The 19837-nt window shown below is 37.8% G+C and overlaps 2 protein-coding genes across 2 annotated transcripts; both read left to right on the top strand.

The window, feature by feature from the left end:
- The first annotated feature begins 3318 nt into the window (after window positions 1–3318).
- On the top strand, window positions 3319–4614 carry LOC118748325 (bromodomain-containing protein 4). The gene has a single exon (XM_036482700.1). The coding sequence runs from the start codon at window positions 3319–3321 to the stop codon at window positions 4612–4614; it is 1296 nt and encodes a 431-aa protein (XP_036338593.1).
- Window positions 4615–8406: 3792 nt separating this feature from the next.
- Window positions 8407–10499, top strand: LOC118748226 (loricrin). Its single transcript, XM_036482601.1, has 2 exons — window positions 8407–8620; window positions 8845–10499. Exons 1-2 carry the CDS (start codon window positions 8609–8611, stop codon window positions 10303–10305), a joined length of 1473 nt encoding a protein of 490 aa, XP_036338494.1. The 5' UTR covers window positions 8407–8608; the 3' UTR covers window positions 10306–10499.
- Window positions 10500–19837: the final 9338 nt, after the last annotated feature.

Here is a 19837-nt window from a genome sequence, read left to right on the forward strand (position 1 = left end):
ATTATTATTATTATTATTATTATTATTATTATTATTATTATTATTATGTAATTTCTTGAAACAAAAAATTCGCATCTGACTGACTGACTTAGGTGTGACCTCTTATCTTCTGCTTCAACTTCCTTCGATATCAAACGCACCAACTTTATGGGAGATGTGGTAGTGACACAATGCCTATTCTAGAGTATTTAGTCATAGGTATTTGAGTGTTGCTTGTTTAAAGCCATCTTCATTGGGTCAGTCACATAGCAAGAAGCTTCAAAGGAAACTTAAAGCTAAAAGCGTACGACGAAAACGGCATAGCCACCGCAGCTGATTGCGGTTCTTTGTAACTAGCATCCGGTTAGCCGCGATCTCACAAAATGACAAAACAAAAGAAAAAGGTGTAGCTACTTTTGCCCGTTAAATAGAGATGGTTTGGAACCATTAAAACGCTGGGCTACTGCAATTGCATACCGAAGTTATTTGTTTGTATCTTCAACCTTTCGGAAAATATAACCGAAAAATGCGGGAGAAGACATGTCTCAAGGTAACATTTTCTTAGGGAACAATAGGTCCACTATAGTTAGGTTGTTCCTTGTGAAGTCGTTTTGCAGTGAGAAATATATACCTTGCCTGACTTTTCGGCGATACTCAGGTTTGTGAAAGTTCACCAAAATCAACAGTCGTTGAAAATTTCGAAACTCTTGTGCTGTATATTGATATTTAATTAAGTTAGAGGCCTTCAAAGCTAAAGATGGGTTAGATGTGCGCGGAAAGAAGCTATCAACAGCGGTCCAAACCCAAGCAGAATTGTAGACATGTGCCGTTAATGGAGTTCGATAAAAGTCAACGACTTTTGGTAGTTGTTGTTTCCGAGAGAGTTGGTCAGAACAAAAAATTATACTGAAGATGGCACTACGCCGGAATAGATTGGTCTCCAAACGAAATTTGACAAGGGATAGCGGACATTCATTCTAAAACACATCAAGAACTTTACTTAAGTGAAAGTGTAAATAAAGAAGCTCGCTGACTTGCACAACTCCAAAGATTTTCAATGCTCTTGGGTTAAAAGAAGTAGGCTGAAATTAACCTCTGTAAACCCAAAAACGTCAGCAGGTTTTGGATCGTCAAGGGCTGTGAAAAGATCCAACATGTAAATGAAACTTTTCTCAAACAAGTACTTTGGGACTCCTGCAACTGCGGAGCTAAAAGAAAATGAATACAAGTGTCGCCTATTAAACATACATAAAGTTCAAAGTGCAACTCTTTGCGTGACCTAGTCGTCACATGAAGTCTCTTCTGTTCCCAAATTAAGTAAGTAATTTTGCCCAACCGGATTTCCTTTTCCAAGCATTTTAGTTCTAAAGGTAAACTCAGCGCCGTTGGAATCCAAATCGACTGAAGAAAAATTCGTGGCTCTAATCAACTCATCGAGTAGGCATACTGTCTACAAGTTATATCATATCTCTTCTCGGTCAAGATTGTAGATCCACTCGGATGAGACGCTACTACTTCCGTTTGGCGAAATTTGAGTGGACGAAGGTGTGTCGCCTTTTCCTTTGAAGTACACAATTTCCGGAAAACCGTAAATAATGAGATGCTGTATGGATTCCATAGAAGAGGCGTAACTTTCGATCAAGCGCAAGTGAAAAACGACAAAAGAGTTGCTTTGCATACATACATACGTGCTTAAGCATGTCGCCTTTTCGAATGATATCGATTACATTGCGTCACTTAGCCATGACCATGAAATGTTAACAATGCATTGTCATACCAACATTTTTGCACACGCTATCTTTTTACTCGTAGCACAATGCGGCTTTTCATTACATCACATGCATTGCTTTCGCAGTCTACGATAGAATTACACTTCCACCGGAACTGTAATGGATCCAGTCGCCTACAGCTGCGAGCCAGCATGTGGATGAGATGCATTGTTGAGACCGCGGCGACAGTCTAAGTTCAAATAAACCGATATCTAATAACGCTAGAGTACTGCACTATTACGAAGGCGGCTCAAGCCGCTTTTCGCAGGCTCATATTACCGCGGCGCTGTAATTATTTATTAAATATGGTATGTGACATTTTTTCCAATAAAAACTGACTGCGTAGGCGAGTAGACGTATAGTTAAAGTTTGTCGCCCGCATTGGAAGGTCGCAAAAGCCAATTTGTTAAATTTGGAAGAAATTGCACTGTGAACTACCAGGACTAACAAAAGTTTAGGGTAAGCATAAAATTCGATTGCTAACTCATTCACGCGCTAGCTGACGTTTAGATGGAGTGGAAATAGTCTGATTGGCAAGGTAGATTAGCTGTGCTTATGCTAAATGGGGAGTTGAAGTTTAGCATTCAAGAACACCCTCGAGGTTCCATTAATGTACCATTAAATAAGACCAGAGATAACTTTTGCTCAAACTGAAGCTCTGCATCCGTGCCACTCCTTGGGCGTTACTGATCTGAAAGACCATCTTGTCCAGAGATGATCAAAACAGCGCCCGCTGGCGGCACTCTTCAAAGCTCTCTGTAGATTTTATATGGACGAGCACAGAGTAAAAGCTCTCTCTGAACATCACTAATCTAGTCCAATGGCGATTAGACTGGGCTTTGCTCATAGTCACCTATTTAGTGGCTAATAGCACCGATTTTTTTTACGGACCCTGAAAGCTTAAGAAAAATTACACAGCTCAGATCGGTCATAGATGAGTAGATGAATGAGAGCAGATGAGATTAAATAGTGGAAAGTAAGAGAAAGGGATGTGAAGAAAAAAGATTTGAGGCAGAGGAAGATAGAATGGAAGTGAAGAGAGCCACCAGAACTTTTATACCGTGAATTTCTATAGCGACCGAGAGATTTAGTCTTCATATAAGATCGAGAGAATATGTTTGCTTTGTGGTCGTAACTGATTTAGATGGTAAACCAAGCTTAGCTATTTTGCTGTTTAGTCATTCATTTTAGGGGTCTTGCCTTAGGACACGTGCTATTAGCGCTTGCTAAAACTGTTAAGTTGTGCGTAGTCGTCTGGTCGCCTAGTTCTTTTTGCTGCCCCCAAATTGCAGAGATTTCGTATGATCTACTTCAACCACTCAGCTATTTCCTTCTTGTTTGATGCTAATGACCTATATTGTAGACGAATTTAGATTTCAGGCAGTCTTTACATAGTGTTAATATGTAACGCAGATTTCGTATGACTAACTGAAAGTTCTCTTTTATTCTGGCAACACCAGCTTGACTTTGTAAAAAATGTTTTAGAAACACTACGCCGCGTTTCTTCAATCAGCTGAGAGTACTCATCTACCTTAGCACCAGCTATCAGCGCCGCTGAGAGCCAATGAAAATGCATCTACCGGAATCACCTCTACTCCTGCTCATGCTGCTGTGGCGCAGCCTTCAATGTGCCAGTGAATCCACCATTACGCACGCCTCCAATGTTAGCAAGCGCCAACTGCAGTTTGGCGAGAGCTTTGTCTCACCCGGCTACCAACTCAATAATGTACCAGACAATCATGAGACCAATGCGTTTATGCAGTCAACACGCCTACTCTACGATCCTGGCTACAATTCACAGGATAGCCATGAGTTGACGAGCAGAAGTGCCAACTCTGCGGACGCCGCCATGATGAACTCACAAAACGGTGAACAACAGTATCAGCAGCGCACGCCAGAGGCGCGTAAATTCGATGACATGTCTAACGCTGGTTTGGGCGTAAATTTTGCAGCGCCTCAAACATTTTCGCACATTTACTTTCCACAAGTCTATTCACCATCCACACAGCATGGTCCTGGTCGTACAGCGCCACACGTTTTCCCAGGAGATACCCCAGCCACAATGGCAGCGCGTAGTAACGGGCAATCGTATAGCACAAGCTCAACTTATTTCGTGCCAATGAGCGTACTTTACCACCCAAATGTAGGGCCACAGCAGCATCAGCCCCATATACATCCGCACCGGCAGCTGCAGGAACTGCGCCAGCAGCAACAGCAGCGGCAACAACAAGCGCAGGCATATAATTCACTACCGCCACCGCTGCCTCCTTTGCCGCCTCCACCACCACCACCACCACCACCGGCGCCAACGCAATATCAGCAATACGCGTCACAGCAGCCGCCACAACATCCGCTACCATTACCACCACCGCCGCCGTCACATTCGCATCAGCAGCAGCCATCTCCTGAGCAGCAGCAATCCACTTCTCAACAATCGGTCTATCAGCGCCACTCCCAGCAGCAGCCTGCAAATCAAAACACTTTACCGCCGCCATTACCGCCACTGCCACGTTTGCCACCCTTGCCGCAGGGCCAGCACGCGTCACCGCCGCCACAACCACTAAACTTCCAGGCGCCCTTTCGCGCTTCACAATTCTTGGGTTATATGCACGATCAAACGCATGGCAGCATGCCGCAAATAGGCGCTAATGAGCGCGCGCCACTCTACACTGAAGCCTATCCGATGATGCGAGCTGCACCATTACAGCAGCCGCTGGTAAAACCCATATATGAGCGCATGCGTGAGAATTTCATGAACGATGCAACACAGCAAAATTATGCGGGCGCAGCGACGCAGCATGCGCGCTATGGTCGTTACATTTATATGGCGCCGAGTAATTTGTATGCGCTATTCAAGGCAGCGTAGAGGTAGAGAGGGGAGCTAGAGAACAAATTGGATAATAATAGTGTATGCGTGCAGATAAGGAGGGGAGATAGTACTCGCATATTCGTTCACAAATAAGCTACATATAACAGGAACTAGGCAGTTCTCTAAAATATCTATATAGTTTTTAAAAACAAATAACTACTGTTAACCGTTACTTATATTATTACTAACACACACATTACTTACGGTTATGCACAATTTGATAAAATAAAACTTGCGTTCATTTAAAGGAATATAGCTATTTAATTTGGGAGGCTTTCGTTATGTAAGTAGACCAGAGTTGGCCATTTAATAAGCTTGCATACCAAGCTTTCCAAGAGCTTTTACTTTGCGCCAGAGAACGCTTAAACACTGTGCGCGCTGAGGTAAAAATAGCAGAAAGCTCTGAAAAGCTTTGCGGGCTATGTTTCGTTCATAACTATTTGAAATGCTTCACGCTTAAGAGAAGAGGTTCGCACTCTTTGGAAAGTCTGCAAATAAAGCAAAAATATGTATTTTGGCACCTAATCAAAGACTCTGGAAGTCTTCTAAACCAAAACATAAACATTTTCATTACTATTACCATAAATATCACCATTACAATCACCAATACCATTCCATTACCAATGCCACAACTATTACCACTACCATTACCATCACGAGTTTCTTTGTACATTTACTACTAACATTCAAATTACCATTCCCATTACAATTACCAAATAACAGTAGCACTACCATTCCCATTGTCACTACCATTATGTACCTGTACTACTATCATTGACATTCACATTACCTTCCCATTTCCTATTACAATTACCGATACCATTACAATTTATTTTGTCATTACCATTATCTTACCTTACCATTCTCATTGCCATTACCAATACTATTATCACTACTAATACAACACCTACTATCACTACTACTAACATTACAATTTTCTTTGCTATTACCATTACCAATGCCATTACAAATACCAATACGAATACCATTTTCAATGCTACTACCATTACTATAGCCATTAACATTATTATTTTCATTACCATTACTTTACATTTACCATTAAAATTACCATTATCATTACCAGTACAATTACCAATACCAATACCATTTACTGAGAAGAAAATTCTCCCATTTCGAAAATTTGTATTCCAGGTTTAAAAGGTGTCTGTGGGCATTTGAAATTTTCCATGTAAATAATATGTAAAAAATTGGTTTTCAATAAAAATTCTATAACTATTGAACCATTGGAGATACAATTTTTTTGCCATATGCTTGCAGGGCATTAAATTCTCCCAAAAATGACTAAGTTTTATTGTCTTAACTCAAAATTTTATATACTTACGTGCTATGAAAGTCGAAAAAAGCAGAAATATACAGTTTTAGGGCTTTATGATGGGAAATATTCATGTTAAATGAAAAAAAAATACACTAAAATTATACAAAATGCGTAGAAAATTTTGATTATTGATTTTGATTTGTCAGAGAAGCAGCGAGAGTTTTAGTCCATTTATTTATTTATTTTTTTATTGAACTTCAGTGCCATTTTTTGGATAATTTAATGCCCTACAAGAATATGCCCCAAAAAAAATTTTATCTGAAACGTTTAAATAGTCATAAGTTTTAATGAAAACAAATCTTTTACTTGTTATTTACATGGCAAACTTCAAATGCCCACCATCACCTTTTAAAATTGGAATATCTACAAATTAATCCAAATGGGAGAATTTTCTTCTGAGTAAAAAGTTAATTTTAAAGTTATAAATTCGTTGAGTTAGTTATTTTGGATCACCCTAATGTACAACGATTAATGCTCATCCAACCGAAGCTCTGTTACACGACGTGATCCAACGAATCTGTAGCAATTGCCTCATCTAGATAACATATTTAGGGTCACATTGTTTAACTGTACACTTTCGTATGTGGAGCGCGCACCATTTTAAATAAATATTACATATACATAAGTACATAGTAGAAAAGTACGATGCCTTAAAATCGCTGATACATACATAAATATGTATGTTTGTATGTACATAAAATTTCAAATGCTAACTCATCATTAATTCAAATAAGCGCCCTCTAAACAAAATTTCATTTGTTGCGGTGTCGCACACACAAATAAACCGCGTTAAATACATTAGACATTACGAAGCATGCCAGCTCTTTCTTTTGCTTTTTACTACTTGCTATTGTTTTGACTTTTTAGTTTTGTTTTGATTTTGCATTGCTACGAATCTGCTACATTAAGCCACTTTTTTCTCGATTTTCCGCTAGCTGAGTGTTTTTTTGTTTGCGTGTTACCTTATACAATTCAATCATTTACATGCTAACCGCAGTAGAAATGCGTTAACTGAGTGAACGGGTTTGTGCCTTAAGTCTTTAGTTTGAAATTGAACTGTGGCGGTGGTGGCGTTGTTGTTATTGTATGGCAGCTGTTAAGTACCTAAACAGTTATTTGCCGCAAGCTGGCATTAAAATTGAAATACGCTTACTACTATTAACGCTGATTGTTGCCATTGTAGGTATCTAGTATTTTGTTGTACTTTTAGCTGACTGCTGACCTGCGGGCTATAATGTGTAACATTTTTCATCATTTTGGAACTTGGCTTAGTTGTTTTCTGCGGCCAGTCTTCAATTACCACTTACACTTTCAATTAATTTTTGAACATTTTTCCCATTCCCAGGAGTTAGTTTTTATTTTTTTAAATTTTTTTATTTTTTTGCGCGCGCGTTCATTCATTATACATACACAATTGCCTCGCGCTGGCCCATCATTCCCTCAGCGCAAATTAATTTTAACTTTTAAGTCTTTGTTGTCAACAGCACAGGTAATTGAGCAGAATGACATTGGCTCATCTCTCATTACATACCTACTAGTCATTATCTCTAAGTGCTAGCAAAAAAAAGTAATACTTTTTTTTTTTTAAAAACTAAGTTTTTTGCAATTAAAGTTATTATTAAAGTTCTAAGTAAATGTAACATAACATCAAATAGCATAATATAGCATAACACAACATAATATAGCATCTAAAACATGACATAACAAAGCATATCATCAAACAGCATAGCATAAAATAACATAACATAACATAACTTAACATAAAATATTATAACATAACGTAATATTACATAACACAACAGGGCAAAAAATCAAAATTAACAAACATATAATGTAACATAACAAAACGTACTTAACAGAACATAACATAACTCAACATATCACATCATGACATAATTTCGCTTTAAATATCGTAAAAAAAACATAACATAACATAGCATAGCGCAACGTAACATGAAATAACAAAGCATAGCACAGCATAACATAATGTAACAAAACATACCATTGCACTAATTACTTTCGGAAGGTTCTGCATCAGTAATCTATTTACAAATGTGCACCTTTGGAATTTTTCTTGGCTTATTTTTATTATTGTTGTAATCAAATATCATAAGCAATGTAGGTCAACATATGAAAATTAAAACAAGAAACATATGTTCGTCAACCAAAATATTAAATGATCCATATCAAGCGCCGTCGCTAAAAAATCAATGCACTCTTCCATCCAGTGAGAGAGAGAGAGGTAGATTGCGCACGCGCTCAAGTGACAAAGGAGAGCGTGTAAATAACAACCAAAAGTTGACGGACGCATGCACACATACACACACACTTTCAAGCTAACTTACCGTGTATGCCACACAGCATGCGGTTACTCATACAACATGACGACCATGCCATCATCACAGCTGTCAGCACTTCAAAGTGTGGTATATAAAAACTAACGGCATTGCCGTGGCAGTCATTAGTCGCGCACTTGTCGGCAACGGAACGGTGCGAATTAAAGAAAAGCGCGAATTTGGATACGTAAAAGAGTCAACGAAGTCAACCAATTGAATAGTGGCTGCAAAAGGATAACTAGAAGCGATTAAAAACGAATTAAAGTGTGAAGCGGAAGAAAAGTGCTGAGCAATTTAAGAAGAACAGCATTCCGCAGCGATGAAATATTTTGTAAGTTTAAGTGAAAAAAGAACCTTCAATGGAAATCTAAAAAAAGCCTAAGTGAAATTTGTTTACAGTGCAAGCGTTTAATGTGAAGAAGAAGAATAAGTGAAAACTTGAAATTCCAAAAGCTCAACTTTACATTAATCAAATGAATTAAATTAATTTTACTTAAGCAAATGCCATCGAAAATTAACCTGCAAATTTTTGTTATTGTTCTCATCTAACTTCAGGTTTGGTTTGGCGTCGCAATGGCGCTTTTGGCGTCCAGCGCCTGCGCCAGCGCAACAACTGAGCGCAAAGCTGAGTCACGCATCAGCGTCGCAGTCAAGCCAAAGCGTGAAGCGCCACTATCGAGCGGCAGCAGCAGCTATCACGGACCATCCTATAAATATCTGCCACCTGCGCCCGCCTCGATTGGCGCCAGCGCCAGCGGCTACGATAGTTACAGCAGCCATGGCGGTGGTTCGGCCAGTTTCGGTTCAAGCGGCAGTGCTGGCTTTGGCTACGATTTCGGAGGCGGCGCCGCACATGTGAGCGTACCAAAAGTTGAGACATACATTGTGCAGACAGAGCCTGCGCATGGTAGCTACGCGGGCAGTGTGAGCAGTCATAGCGGCGGCGGTGGCCATTTTGCTGCTGGACACAGCCATTTGGGTCATGGTAGCGCTGGCAGCAGTGGTTATCGTTATAGCAGCGGTGCACCTCACTTCCAATCAGGCGGCGCAGCATTGCTGGGACACAGCAGTTTTGGCGGTGGTGGCAGCGGTTATAAATTCCACGCCAAATCGCGTCCACACATACAAACCCTCATTATACCGGCCAGCTCATTGACGCACAGCTCGGGCGGCAGTTTCGGCGGTGGTCATGCGGTGCACTCAAGTGGTGGTGGCGGCGGCAGCGGTGGCTATCAGTATGCCCCCACTTTTGGCAGCTCCTTGCACTCGAGCGGGGGTGGGTTTGGCAGCGGCTTCGGCGGTGGACATAGTGGCAGCAGCGCATTTGGTGGTCATTCTAGCGGCGGCTTTGGCGCGGCTGGCGGCCATTCAGTGTCGTATAGCCCGCAGCAGGGCTATGGCTACAGCGGCCATGGCAGTAGTAGTGGCACAGTATTGGGTTTGAACAGCAGAGCACATGGCGTACAAGACGGCCATATTGCCAGCGGCGCAACACTTTCATTCGGCAGCCATGGAGGTTACAGCGGTCAGGGATATTCACAGAGTGCACCCAGCATACCTTCGACCAGTTATGGCGTACCTGCTGGCCCAGCTATTGGCTCATATCATGGCGCTGGCGGTACGGGTAGCTCCTATCATAGCAGCAGTGGTTACGATACTCCCTCCTATGCGGTGGGACACAAAGGTTTGGGTCATTTTGGTTTCAGCGCCAGCAAGCCACATGCGCTGAGTACCAATTTTATTGCTTCCGATAACTCAGGGTATGATGAGCACAGTAGTCGGGCGCCATTCAAGCCATCCACTCTCTTGGGCACCACTCACGAAGTATCCGGTCCAGCCTCCCAGTATTTGCCGCCGACATCGCCGGGATATGAGTACCAATCGCCGTCAGTGCTGCATGGTGGTAGCTCGACAGCTGGCGGTGCATCGTCGACGAGCATAAATGAACCAGATTCTGCGTACCTGCCGCCAGTGGCAACGCCTGGCGCGAGCTACTTGCCACCGCATCATCACTGATGACTCAAACGCATTTGATACTCAGCATCGCAACGTCGCGCTGGATCGAGCGGCCTCATCAGATGTTGGGTGTACTTTATATGTACTCCCATTTGCTGCTTTTTATTTATTGACAGCTACTTCGCTTAGTTTTCGAGTTTCCTTTGTAACTAGTTTTTAATATTATTTTTTATTTTTTGTATTCACGCACGATTATGAGAAGAAATTAAAAAAAAAATAATTTAAATTAAGCATTTATATTTTATTTGTTTACAACGAGCGTATCTATAGCAGGGTTGCACTTGGTTTGTATTTCCTAAACCCAATATTAATGTTTGGTGTTTTTTTAGCTGAATATACGCTGAACTAATTTTTAATTGTGCTGAGTATGCTCTGAATCATACATTATTCTGAAAACAATTAAAACCAATACTTTCACAGCTTTGCTTCTACACAAATTTCATTTTCCAATGTGCTGAATATGCGCTGAATTAAATATTAATAACATATAACTTGGAATTACATGAAATTTAGTTTTGAGCACAAATTTTTATTTTAAAATGTGCTGAATATGTGCTGAATTGCATATTTGGCTGCAATATTAAGAACTATTTCAGTTACGATCTTAATATCGCACAACTTTTATTTTTCGATAAGCTGAATATGCGCTGAATCGTACGTTGTGCACAAAATTTCTAAAACGCCGCAGCAAAATACGTACGTATAAGTAAGTACAAGTAAAAGGCCGCATTACTCCTTTCGCCTGAATCACGCGAAATGATGTATAACTACAAATTTTTAATTTTCCGTGTGCTGAATATACGCGGAATTATAAAAAGATAAAATAGCACCGCTCTAGGAGCTTTCAAAACAACTTTGTAATTTTCGGTTTATGCTTTGGTGCTGAATAGTATATTGTTCAGGAAAAACATATACCAACAATGTAAGATCTGGTTGGGTTAAATCACGAAAATTTAAGAACCACATGCCTCGCCTCTCATTTTGCATGGCTGAATATGAACTGAATTATTCTGTTATAATTTTCTCAACAGAAAAAAAGCATAACAAATACCAGCTGCACTGCTAATGAATCCCTGACCAGATTATAACCATATAAATTGCATTTTCATTGAATTCTTCTTCCTTCAAAAATACGCAAAACTGCCCTATACTAAAAATAGATTTGTAATAAGCCGAATCGAATTATTGGTCTGACATACGAAATAAATTGAAATGTATATTCGTATTTGCGCTGAATTGAAGATTATTTTAATGGAGAATATATGAAGTCAAAAATAGCTTTAATATGACCTAGCTGAATTTACGCTGAATACCCTAAGTATTGGTAAACAGATGCTAGTTGTATCGTCACAGCTTTTTAACCTCACAAGTAGCTCTATTTGGTGCGCTGAATTACAATTCTGCTTTCATACACCATTTTATTTTATTATATTCAAGCAAAACACACAAATGTATTTTAGCTGAATTGCTTTAAATTAAAATTTGACGAGCTGAATACCTCAAGCAGAGAGAACACAATTTCATAAGGCTTTTCGACCGAAGCAAAGCTTTAAAATGCAGTGCTTAATTGAGTAAACTACGTAAGAACTTGTGACTTTTGCACTGCTTTTGATTTTCGAATTTTTCATTGCTGAATTACATTTCTGTTTTCATGTTGCATTTTATTTTATTAAATTCAAGTAAAAAAACACAAAAATTTATTTCAGCTGAATTGCTTTGAATTCAAATTTTACGAGCTGAATACGCAGAGCTAAGAAGTTATGAGACCAATTTCCTAAGGCTTTTCTATGCAAGCTAAGTTTTAAAATACCGTGCTGAATTGAGTAAAAGACATAAAAACTTGTGATTTTTGCACTACTTTTTAGTTTGCGAATTTTTTGATTGCTGAATAACAATATTCCGAATTGTCAGAGCGCAAAGCACTACTCGTACAGTGCACATTTAAAGTTGGCCTAAATTGGAGCGATGTCGCAAATAACCAGCTAATGCGCGATTACACAAGCATATCTAATTATCTTCATTTTATTGCCTTCATTTATCCCATATCGAGCTGCAGTTATCCCACTGTGTGCGCTACAAAGAATTTTAAAATTTTCTCCACGCACGCGCTTTGAAAATTGAATTCAAAATTTTCGAAATTCATAGTCTACCAACGCCCCAGCGACAGCATTGACATTTTAATGATGCGCCCAAATGAAATTGAAAGTTTAGTTGCGATGCCAAATGTTGCATACGAAATTTTGCATTTGTCAGTGATATATCAGATGCCAAATTGGCAAACATCAACAAGTACGCATTTGTTAGTGATGGGGGAAAAGAAATATTTCATTACAGCGGCTTAAATTTATTGCCGAATAACACATAAAAATGGGGAAAAAATTGACTAACACTTACATATGTATGTATGTATGTATGTACATATGTTGGAGTAAATATGTATGTATGTTGGAACATTACAAAAATACTGTTCAAGCAAGTTTCTTTCCAAGGCAGTGATTTGCGTATCTGTGAAAAATTTGATGTCAGCAACCTTCATTGCGGGAACGTTTTTCCTCTTGGCTAGGCACAAGGTGTGACAATGCCTTTGGTATTTTTGATGTTTTAAACTTTATGGCCTTGTAAAAATAATTGACGCTGTTGGCATTGCTGCCAAGGCATGTATGTACGCTGGAAAATTGTGCGTGCAACAAGTGCAGCAGATGTTCAGCCGATAATTTCAGCAGCGCAGCCGTTTTACTTATTAGGTGAATTGTTATCAGCTTAAAAAAGTGAAAATTAAATTAAGTAGGAAATTAAGCATAACAAAAAAAACAGATTATTGTCGTTGCAGCCACTATAAAACACATTCCAAAGTGCTTGGTTTAACATTTCTTGGTCGAAAGCAATTCCAAATCATGCTGTAAGCGCATACCGAATTGTTGCCAGCTTTATAATTGCGCTGAATTGTATTCAGCATTAATTCAGCGCCTATATTACGAGCTTGGTAATTAAGTAAGTTGTTTTTCTACTTTCAAGAATTATTGTTTGCGCTAAGTATATTGCTATTCAGCAACATCCGCGTACTAGATTTTCTGTGCGGTATCTCTCTGAAATACCACAAAATTAAGCTGCTCGGCAGCAGTGGAGTTTATTCAGCACAATTGAGCACTAAGAAAATGATAAATATTGCACTAGATATCATAAAATCAAATCTCCATTTCAGCTATTCAGCGCATTTCAACGTGCTTTATAGTATAATTCAGCAATTTTCAAAGCGTAAAATTGTATAAACTGCCTAAACTTTGATTTCGGCTTCTTACTACAATTCAGCTAATTTTTAGATCATTCAGCACAATGCTACTTGTAGTGGTAGCAATGTTGCAGAAATGTTTTGCTAATCTATGCAACAAATTGTGCGAAATTTGAGGTAGTAAGCAATAAAAGCACTTAATTTTGTTGAATACTTGCCTTTGTAGATATATTCTTAAGCTATTCAGCCCAATTCAGCTAAAACGTTACCTAATTCAGCCCAATTCAGCGCACATTCAAGGCTATCTCTTGGCGCTATGTACTAATCTTTTAAATTGTAAAATAATGCAGATTAAAGTAGGCAAGATTTGTTGTACCCATTCAGCCCTAGATTTTAATGAATTTATTTTTCTTTTTTGGCAAATTATGATGAAATATTTTTCACAACAGTGCCAATTCTGCACTACTCAGCTGAACTTATTTCTTATACAGCGCTCATTTAGGACTACATTTTATGCAAACTGCAGTAAAATAATGTAAGTAAATCAATTCAGCACTAATTCAGCTCACATTCAGTTACATTTTTTAGCGCTTTTTTATGCTTTTTTTTGTGCAGGTTTTGGTAAATTTTCTTTTATTTTTATTAAATAATACAGCACTAATTCAGCACGCATTTAATTAATCTTTTTGCGTTGTTTGTTGCACATTTTAGCAATTTATGTTCCAGCTATATAATTTCGCTAGATAGGGAAATGTCTCAATAATGGCTTCCATAAAAATTACCACAAATAGCTTTGAGTTTATTGTTCGTAACTTTTGCAATTTTTCCATTTCATTTTTACGCAGTTTTTTTCTTTAATCTATTTTTTTTAATTTTCGTTGACTAATCAACCATTAAATATTTAGCATCCATTATGTACATATGTCCATATGTATGACATGCGCATGTCTGTGTTTCCTTACGTTTTTCAGTCATTGTCTGCCAAACTTTTCACTGTCATTGGCACCTGTTGCTACAAATATAAATATTTTGTTTGCTTTTTTATTTTAATTTTTTTCTATGTCAGGGTATCTTTGCACATATCCACTGTGGCAATAAAGCATGGTACGTACGCTATAATTACAATTACAATGACAGCAGCGCAAACTGCAAATAATTATGACAGCTGTACAGAGGAAATTGATTGAATGATAAAATGAAGGAACAAGAAATTTTGCTTAAATGCAAAAATTTCATAATTCGCAAAATCCGTTAAGCAATGAAGCGGGGAATTTGTGTTAACAATGTTGTAACTAAGAGATTACCTACTAAGCGAGGCCCACCTCAAAACACTTCTGACCCACTTACCCTTTGAATGCTTCAACTGAGCTTAAATGTAAAAAGAAAATAGCAAAAGTAATTATCAAAATAACAAATTTACATACATATGTATGTATTTTCATTAGGGCTGTGCGATTAATTGATTACTCAAAATTTTAATTAATCATAAAGTAAATAACTCAATTATTCGATTAATTGGAAATTATGATTACTCAAAAGTTCAGTTACTCGAGTAATCAAGATTTTTGATTAACCAAAAACAAAAATATTTGAGTAATTTGCTTTATGATTAATCAAAATTTCGAGTAAAATGAGTAATCAACATTTCAACTCTTTACATATGTATAAAGTAGCTAAAGTTCCTTGATACTTTGAAAACAACGTTTCTGTTTTCAAAAATAAAAACAAAAAATTTTTTTCATATACAGAATGTAAAAAAGAAAATAAGCATTTTCCAAAGCAAACTCTTTTAACGAGCAAAATTATTTTTTTTGAGTAATCATATTTCAAGTAACTCGATTAATTATCGTTTTGAGTAATCAAAATCTTGATTACTCGAGTAATTGATTAACCGAATAATTGATTAACCAACTTGCTCGAGTAATCGAATAATCGCACAGCCCTAATTTTCATAGAAGAAAGTTTATCAGAAAATCTTGAGAAAAACATTTTGCTTACAATCACTGAGAAATATGCCAACTATTTAAACCCTAATGAAATTACGTCGGCTCAAAATGCTCCAATTAGTGCAAAGTGATGACGTCATGCTTAGCTGATCACCACCATCTGCACCACTTCCGCCGCCTGACGCACACACACGCACACACTTTAACTATATATTAAGTACTATAGCGAAGTCACAGTGAAGAGGCGGCCAGTCTCACTGAGCGCTAGCGAGTGCCTTACATCATTTCACTGAATTGCTTTCGAAAGTGAATGTCTGCGTTAAAATCCCAAATAGAAGAAAAAACAAAGTTAAAGAAAATAAGAAATAAAACAAAACAAAAAAAAACAAATAAATACATTTAACAGATAGGAAGTTTCAAAAAAAAAAAAACATCCGAGTGCATTGTATGGTTCATAAGAAGCCACAGCGCTTAGCTAATAATGAAATCAACGTTTTGACAGTATCAACAGCAGCAAATTACCATTTAGAAACAAAGAAACACAAAAAAGCAACGCTAAACAAAAACAGTTAAACCGTTTTAATAGACAAATTTTAATCGAATGCATCAACTTTATGTTACATTGGATGAATGGAGACTTTTGCAGAGGCAACAAATTTGCGATAGTGCCGGTACTTGAATATGTTGATTAACAGCTTATTTGTGAGTTCAGTAGAGGTAGTCGAGTATTCGCACAATTTTTATTTTTCTAATTTAATTTTATAAAAATTTTAGAGCACATACATATACGCTTACAAAACTTATTCAGCGCATAAAGGCTCAGGGATATGAGCTTAAGAAAATCGTTCAAAACATTTTTCAACTAATTTAGACATATTCAGCGCCCTTTCGTGTATTCAATGCACATTCAGCGCAACGAATATGCAAATGTTTAGTGTATGCAACAGAGCATAGCTATATTCAGCACTTTTGAGTTTACGAAATGCCTATTCAGCGCAAGAAATATGCTCATTTCATGCAATTGAAGCAACTTTTTTGCAACATGCCGTTTTAAACATGTTCAATTTAGCAGCTATTCAGCGCGTATTCAGCACAATGATTTTTTCGCAAAAACTAAAAATTCACTCCTATTCCGCGCGTGCCGAGTTAATTTAATATTTTTTTAGTGATTTAGGTTTATTTTGCTTTAAGCATTTTTCGCTTAATATTAAGCTTATTCAGCACCAAATTTATTAGTTTATTGCAAATATTTGGCGCCCATGTAGATTTAAATGTTTTTTACACACCTTTTTGTTTTTAAATCTTATTCAGCGTATATTTGAAGCATTTTATTAACGCCATGCCGCATACTTTTAAACATTCAGCGCGCTTATGATTAATATTTCATGTACGTACGGCTTATTCAGCACCTTTTTTTTGCACATTTCCAACAATTTTCGTGAGCATAACATTGTAATACAGAGCTGTTGAATATATGTACATTAGAAATTCTAGTACCTTATACGTTTCAATGTAAAGTAGAAAACAGTAATTCAGCGCATGATCAGCAGCTCTATATACGCTTGATATAAAGACAACTACATACATAGTGCTACTGTGCGGATATTCAGCGCTTGTGGAGTTATATTAAATATTGTTTTATTTTAGTAAGCAACGTTTTAAGGTTCAGCAATGCTACAAATATTGTTTGAAAACATTCAGCACAAAAAAGTTGATAATAGCACAAGTGAAGTGTGAGTAAAAGAAATAGCAGGCAAAAATAAAACAAATACTCATATACAAACCTATTCCGCACAGCTGAATAAAATATTCGGGTGCATAGCTATACAAAATGAAGGCTATATAAAGCAAATCATTGTTCAAAAACTTATTCAGCACAACATAATTTGGTATTTAGCGTAGAAAGCGTGCGAGTAAAATAAATTTCATGGACAAATAATACATTCAGCAGAGCTGGAATAAGATGTTGGAGCACATAGCTATAAATAATAAAGTTCATATTAAGAATTTTTTTTAATATGTGTATTATGCATGAAGTAGGTTATTTTGCATTGTTTTTATTATTTCCCCATGACAATTTTTAATGTCATTAAACATTCCGCACTCTCTTTACAAACTCGGCACTTTAAATGTATACTTTTGCCACTAGAGACTTTATAGTTTTTCTGATGTATAACGCACGCGCCTTTTAGAACATCCTGTAAAATTATAAGCATTGATAATGTGTAAAACGTTTTCTGTTGCCTATTTTTAGGCTTGTCGTTTAGAGAAGAAAGCTTCAACTTAACTGCATAAACACCAGCAAGCTATTGTTCACAAAGCTTTCATAATAACAATCGTGTGATGCATACCCAATAGGAAAAATTAGTTCATCACTAACATTTACAAACTATGTAACCGCAGAAATGTGATATACACACACCCCGTTGTCGGATATACTCGTATCGTTGGCTAAAAGCCGTAATGTCTTAAAGGCTGGGTGTGCAGTTCTACTCTCAGCATTCTAAAGGAGCGATCATACATAATTGGTTATTTTTTCATTCTGCAATTCTCAAAAGGTTTTTAAAATACCGTGCACCCTAACCATCTAAATTAAGCACGAATTTCATTGGTTTACTCTATTCACCACTATACATCTCACCAAGTTTATGAAATTTGTGGATATGTATATATGTACTACGGCAGGAGAAGCACAAACTTAGCTATCTTGCCCAAACACATTAGACCCCACTAGCTCGATAGTAGCGATTATCTGAGCAAGCTAAACCTGCATACCTACACAGCCACCTCATGATGAACGCATGCGCCAATGCAGTGGCTGCGGAAAAGACACAATATGCAATTAGGGTAAAAACACATATATACAACCAAGACAATGTGGCATGGCGGAAAAAAGTAGCAAAACGAGCCAGTTTAACGAGGGGGAAGTGAGTGAACGACAATTGTATTAAATAAATAATAATAAAAAAATGTGGCATGCGGTAAACAACGCGCTTATCATTTGTGAAATGCTGCAAGCGAACACAGAGATCGCAAGCAAATTTTCATGTAGACACATACAAAGACTTTAAGCTGTGTAGATGTGTAGCGGGGGACCGGTAATGCTAGTTTCTATGTATTTTTTTTAGTTGCATTTACCACCCGTTTGTCTAGCTGCTGCGCTGCTACATACTGCGTACGCCAATCGACAGAGCATTGCACGACGAGCATTGAACTCAAGTTGAATGCTTAAAGTATGAGATCGGGAAATGATTTAAAGTGAGATTGCAGTACACTTTTGGGCAGGACATGGAGGTCTTAAGGTTACTAAAACGGTCTTACTTACTAATGATACCTTTATTAAAAAAAAAAACAGCACCTAACAGGCACTCGTGGTTTGGAAAGATGAGGGAACCCCGACTCTATGACAAATTCAATCTGTTTTTTGGAAGGGAGATACTATTTAGTGGGAATCCTGGCACGGCAAAAAAAAAATCTGTTTTTATGCGTGACCCCGGCCAAAAATTTATGGAGATTGCGAAGAAAGACCGTACAGCAAGCTGTGCTGACGCTAGCCTACAGACGAGAAATTATCGATTTATCAACTAAACCGATGCCTCAAAGATCGAAAAATAGTTCGCGTGGGTCTTCATTCGGACAACGGACGACTGCTGTGTATTTCAAGTGGGTGAGTTTTGCCACAGCGATGGCTACTTGTCTTATACAGAAAAGGAAGATAGATAGAAATCCTATCCTATCTATGAAAGTCCACTGCCGGTCCAGTGGAATAGAAAGATGTGGAATTCCGAATACCAAAAAAAAAGTAAACTGCTCGGAAATGTCGCGCATCCAACTCTACTAGGTTCTTAGTTATATAGATAACGAATGCAATGAATAAGCCAATGATACAGCTAGATGCAATTCGGTAATGTAGACCAACGAGGTGCCTCAAATTGAGTTATGAAAACTTTATTCAGGCCTGCTTAATCCTATAAATCCTTAATCCTTAGGATTAATCTTTAATCCTGCCTTATCCTACTCGCCGATTTCGATCACAAGCGCTAACATTTACACAAAAGCGTATCAAGGATAAAAGGCAGGGCTGGTATAAGTGCAAGTACGCGTTCCCACTACTGTCACTCCAGCAACACTCCCCAAAAACTATTTGGGGATATTACGTTGTTACATTATGTTATGTTTCGCTATGTTATGTTATGCCGTTGTGTTGTTATGTTATGTTATGCTATGAGACTTTTGTAGCTTTTTTTACGTTGAGTAAAACGAGTGAAAGCCTTTGTCAGTGTAGGTCCTTAACTCACTAAAATTTCCCCGATGTCCAACGCTTAGCCCTCCTGAAATATTGCTGAAGCGTGAAAGG

This window comes from Rhagoletis pomonella, unplaced genomic scaffold (genome assembly GCF_013731165.1).
Source record: "Rhagoletis pomonella isolate Grant_MI unplaced genomic scaffold, Rhpom_1.0 Rhpom_scaffold_00013, whole genome shotgun sequence".
In the NCBI taxonomy this organism is placed as follows: domain Eukaryota; kingdom Metazoa; phylum Arthropoda; class Insecta; order Diptera; family Tephritidae; genus Rhagoletis; species Rhagoletis pomonella.

What these genes read in the sequence shown, in the direction of transcription:
- LOC118748325 (XM_036482700.1), top strand. Translation starts at nt 3,319, where the DNA reads ATGCATCTACCGGAATCACCTCTACTCCTGCTCATGCTGCTGTGGCGC.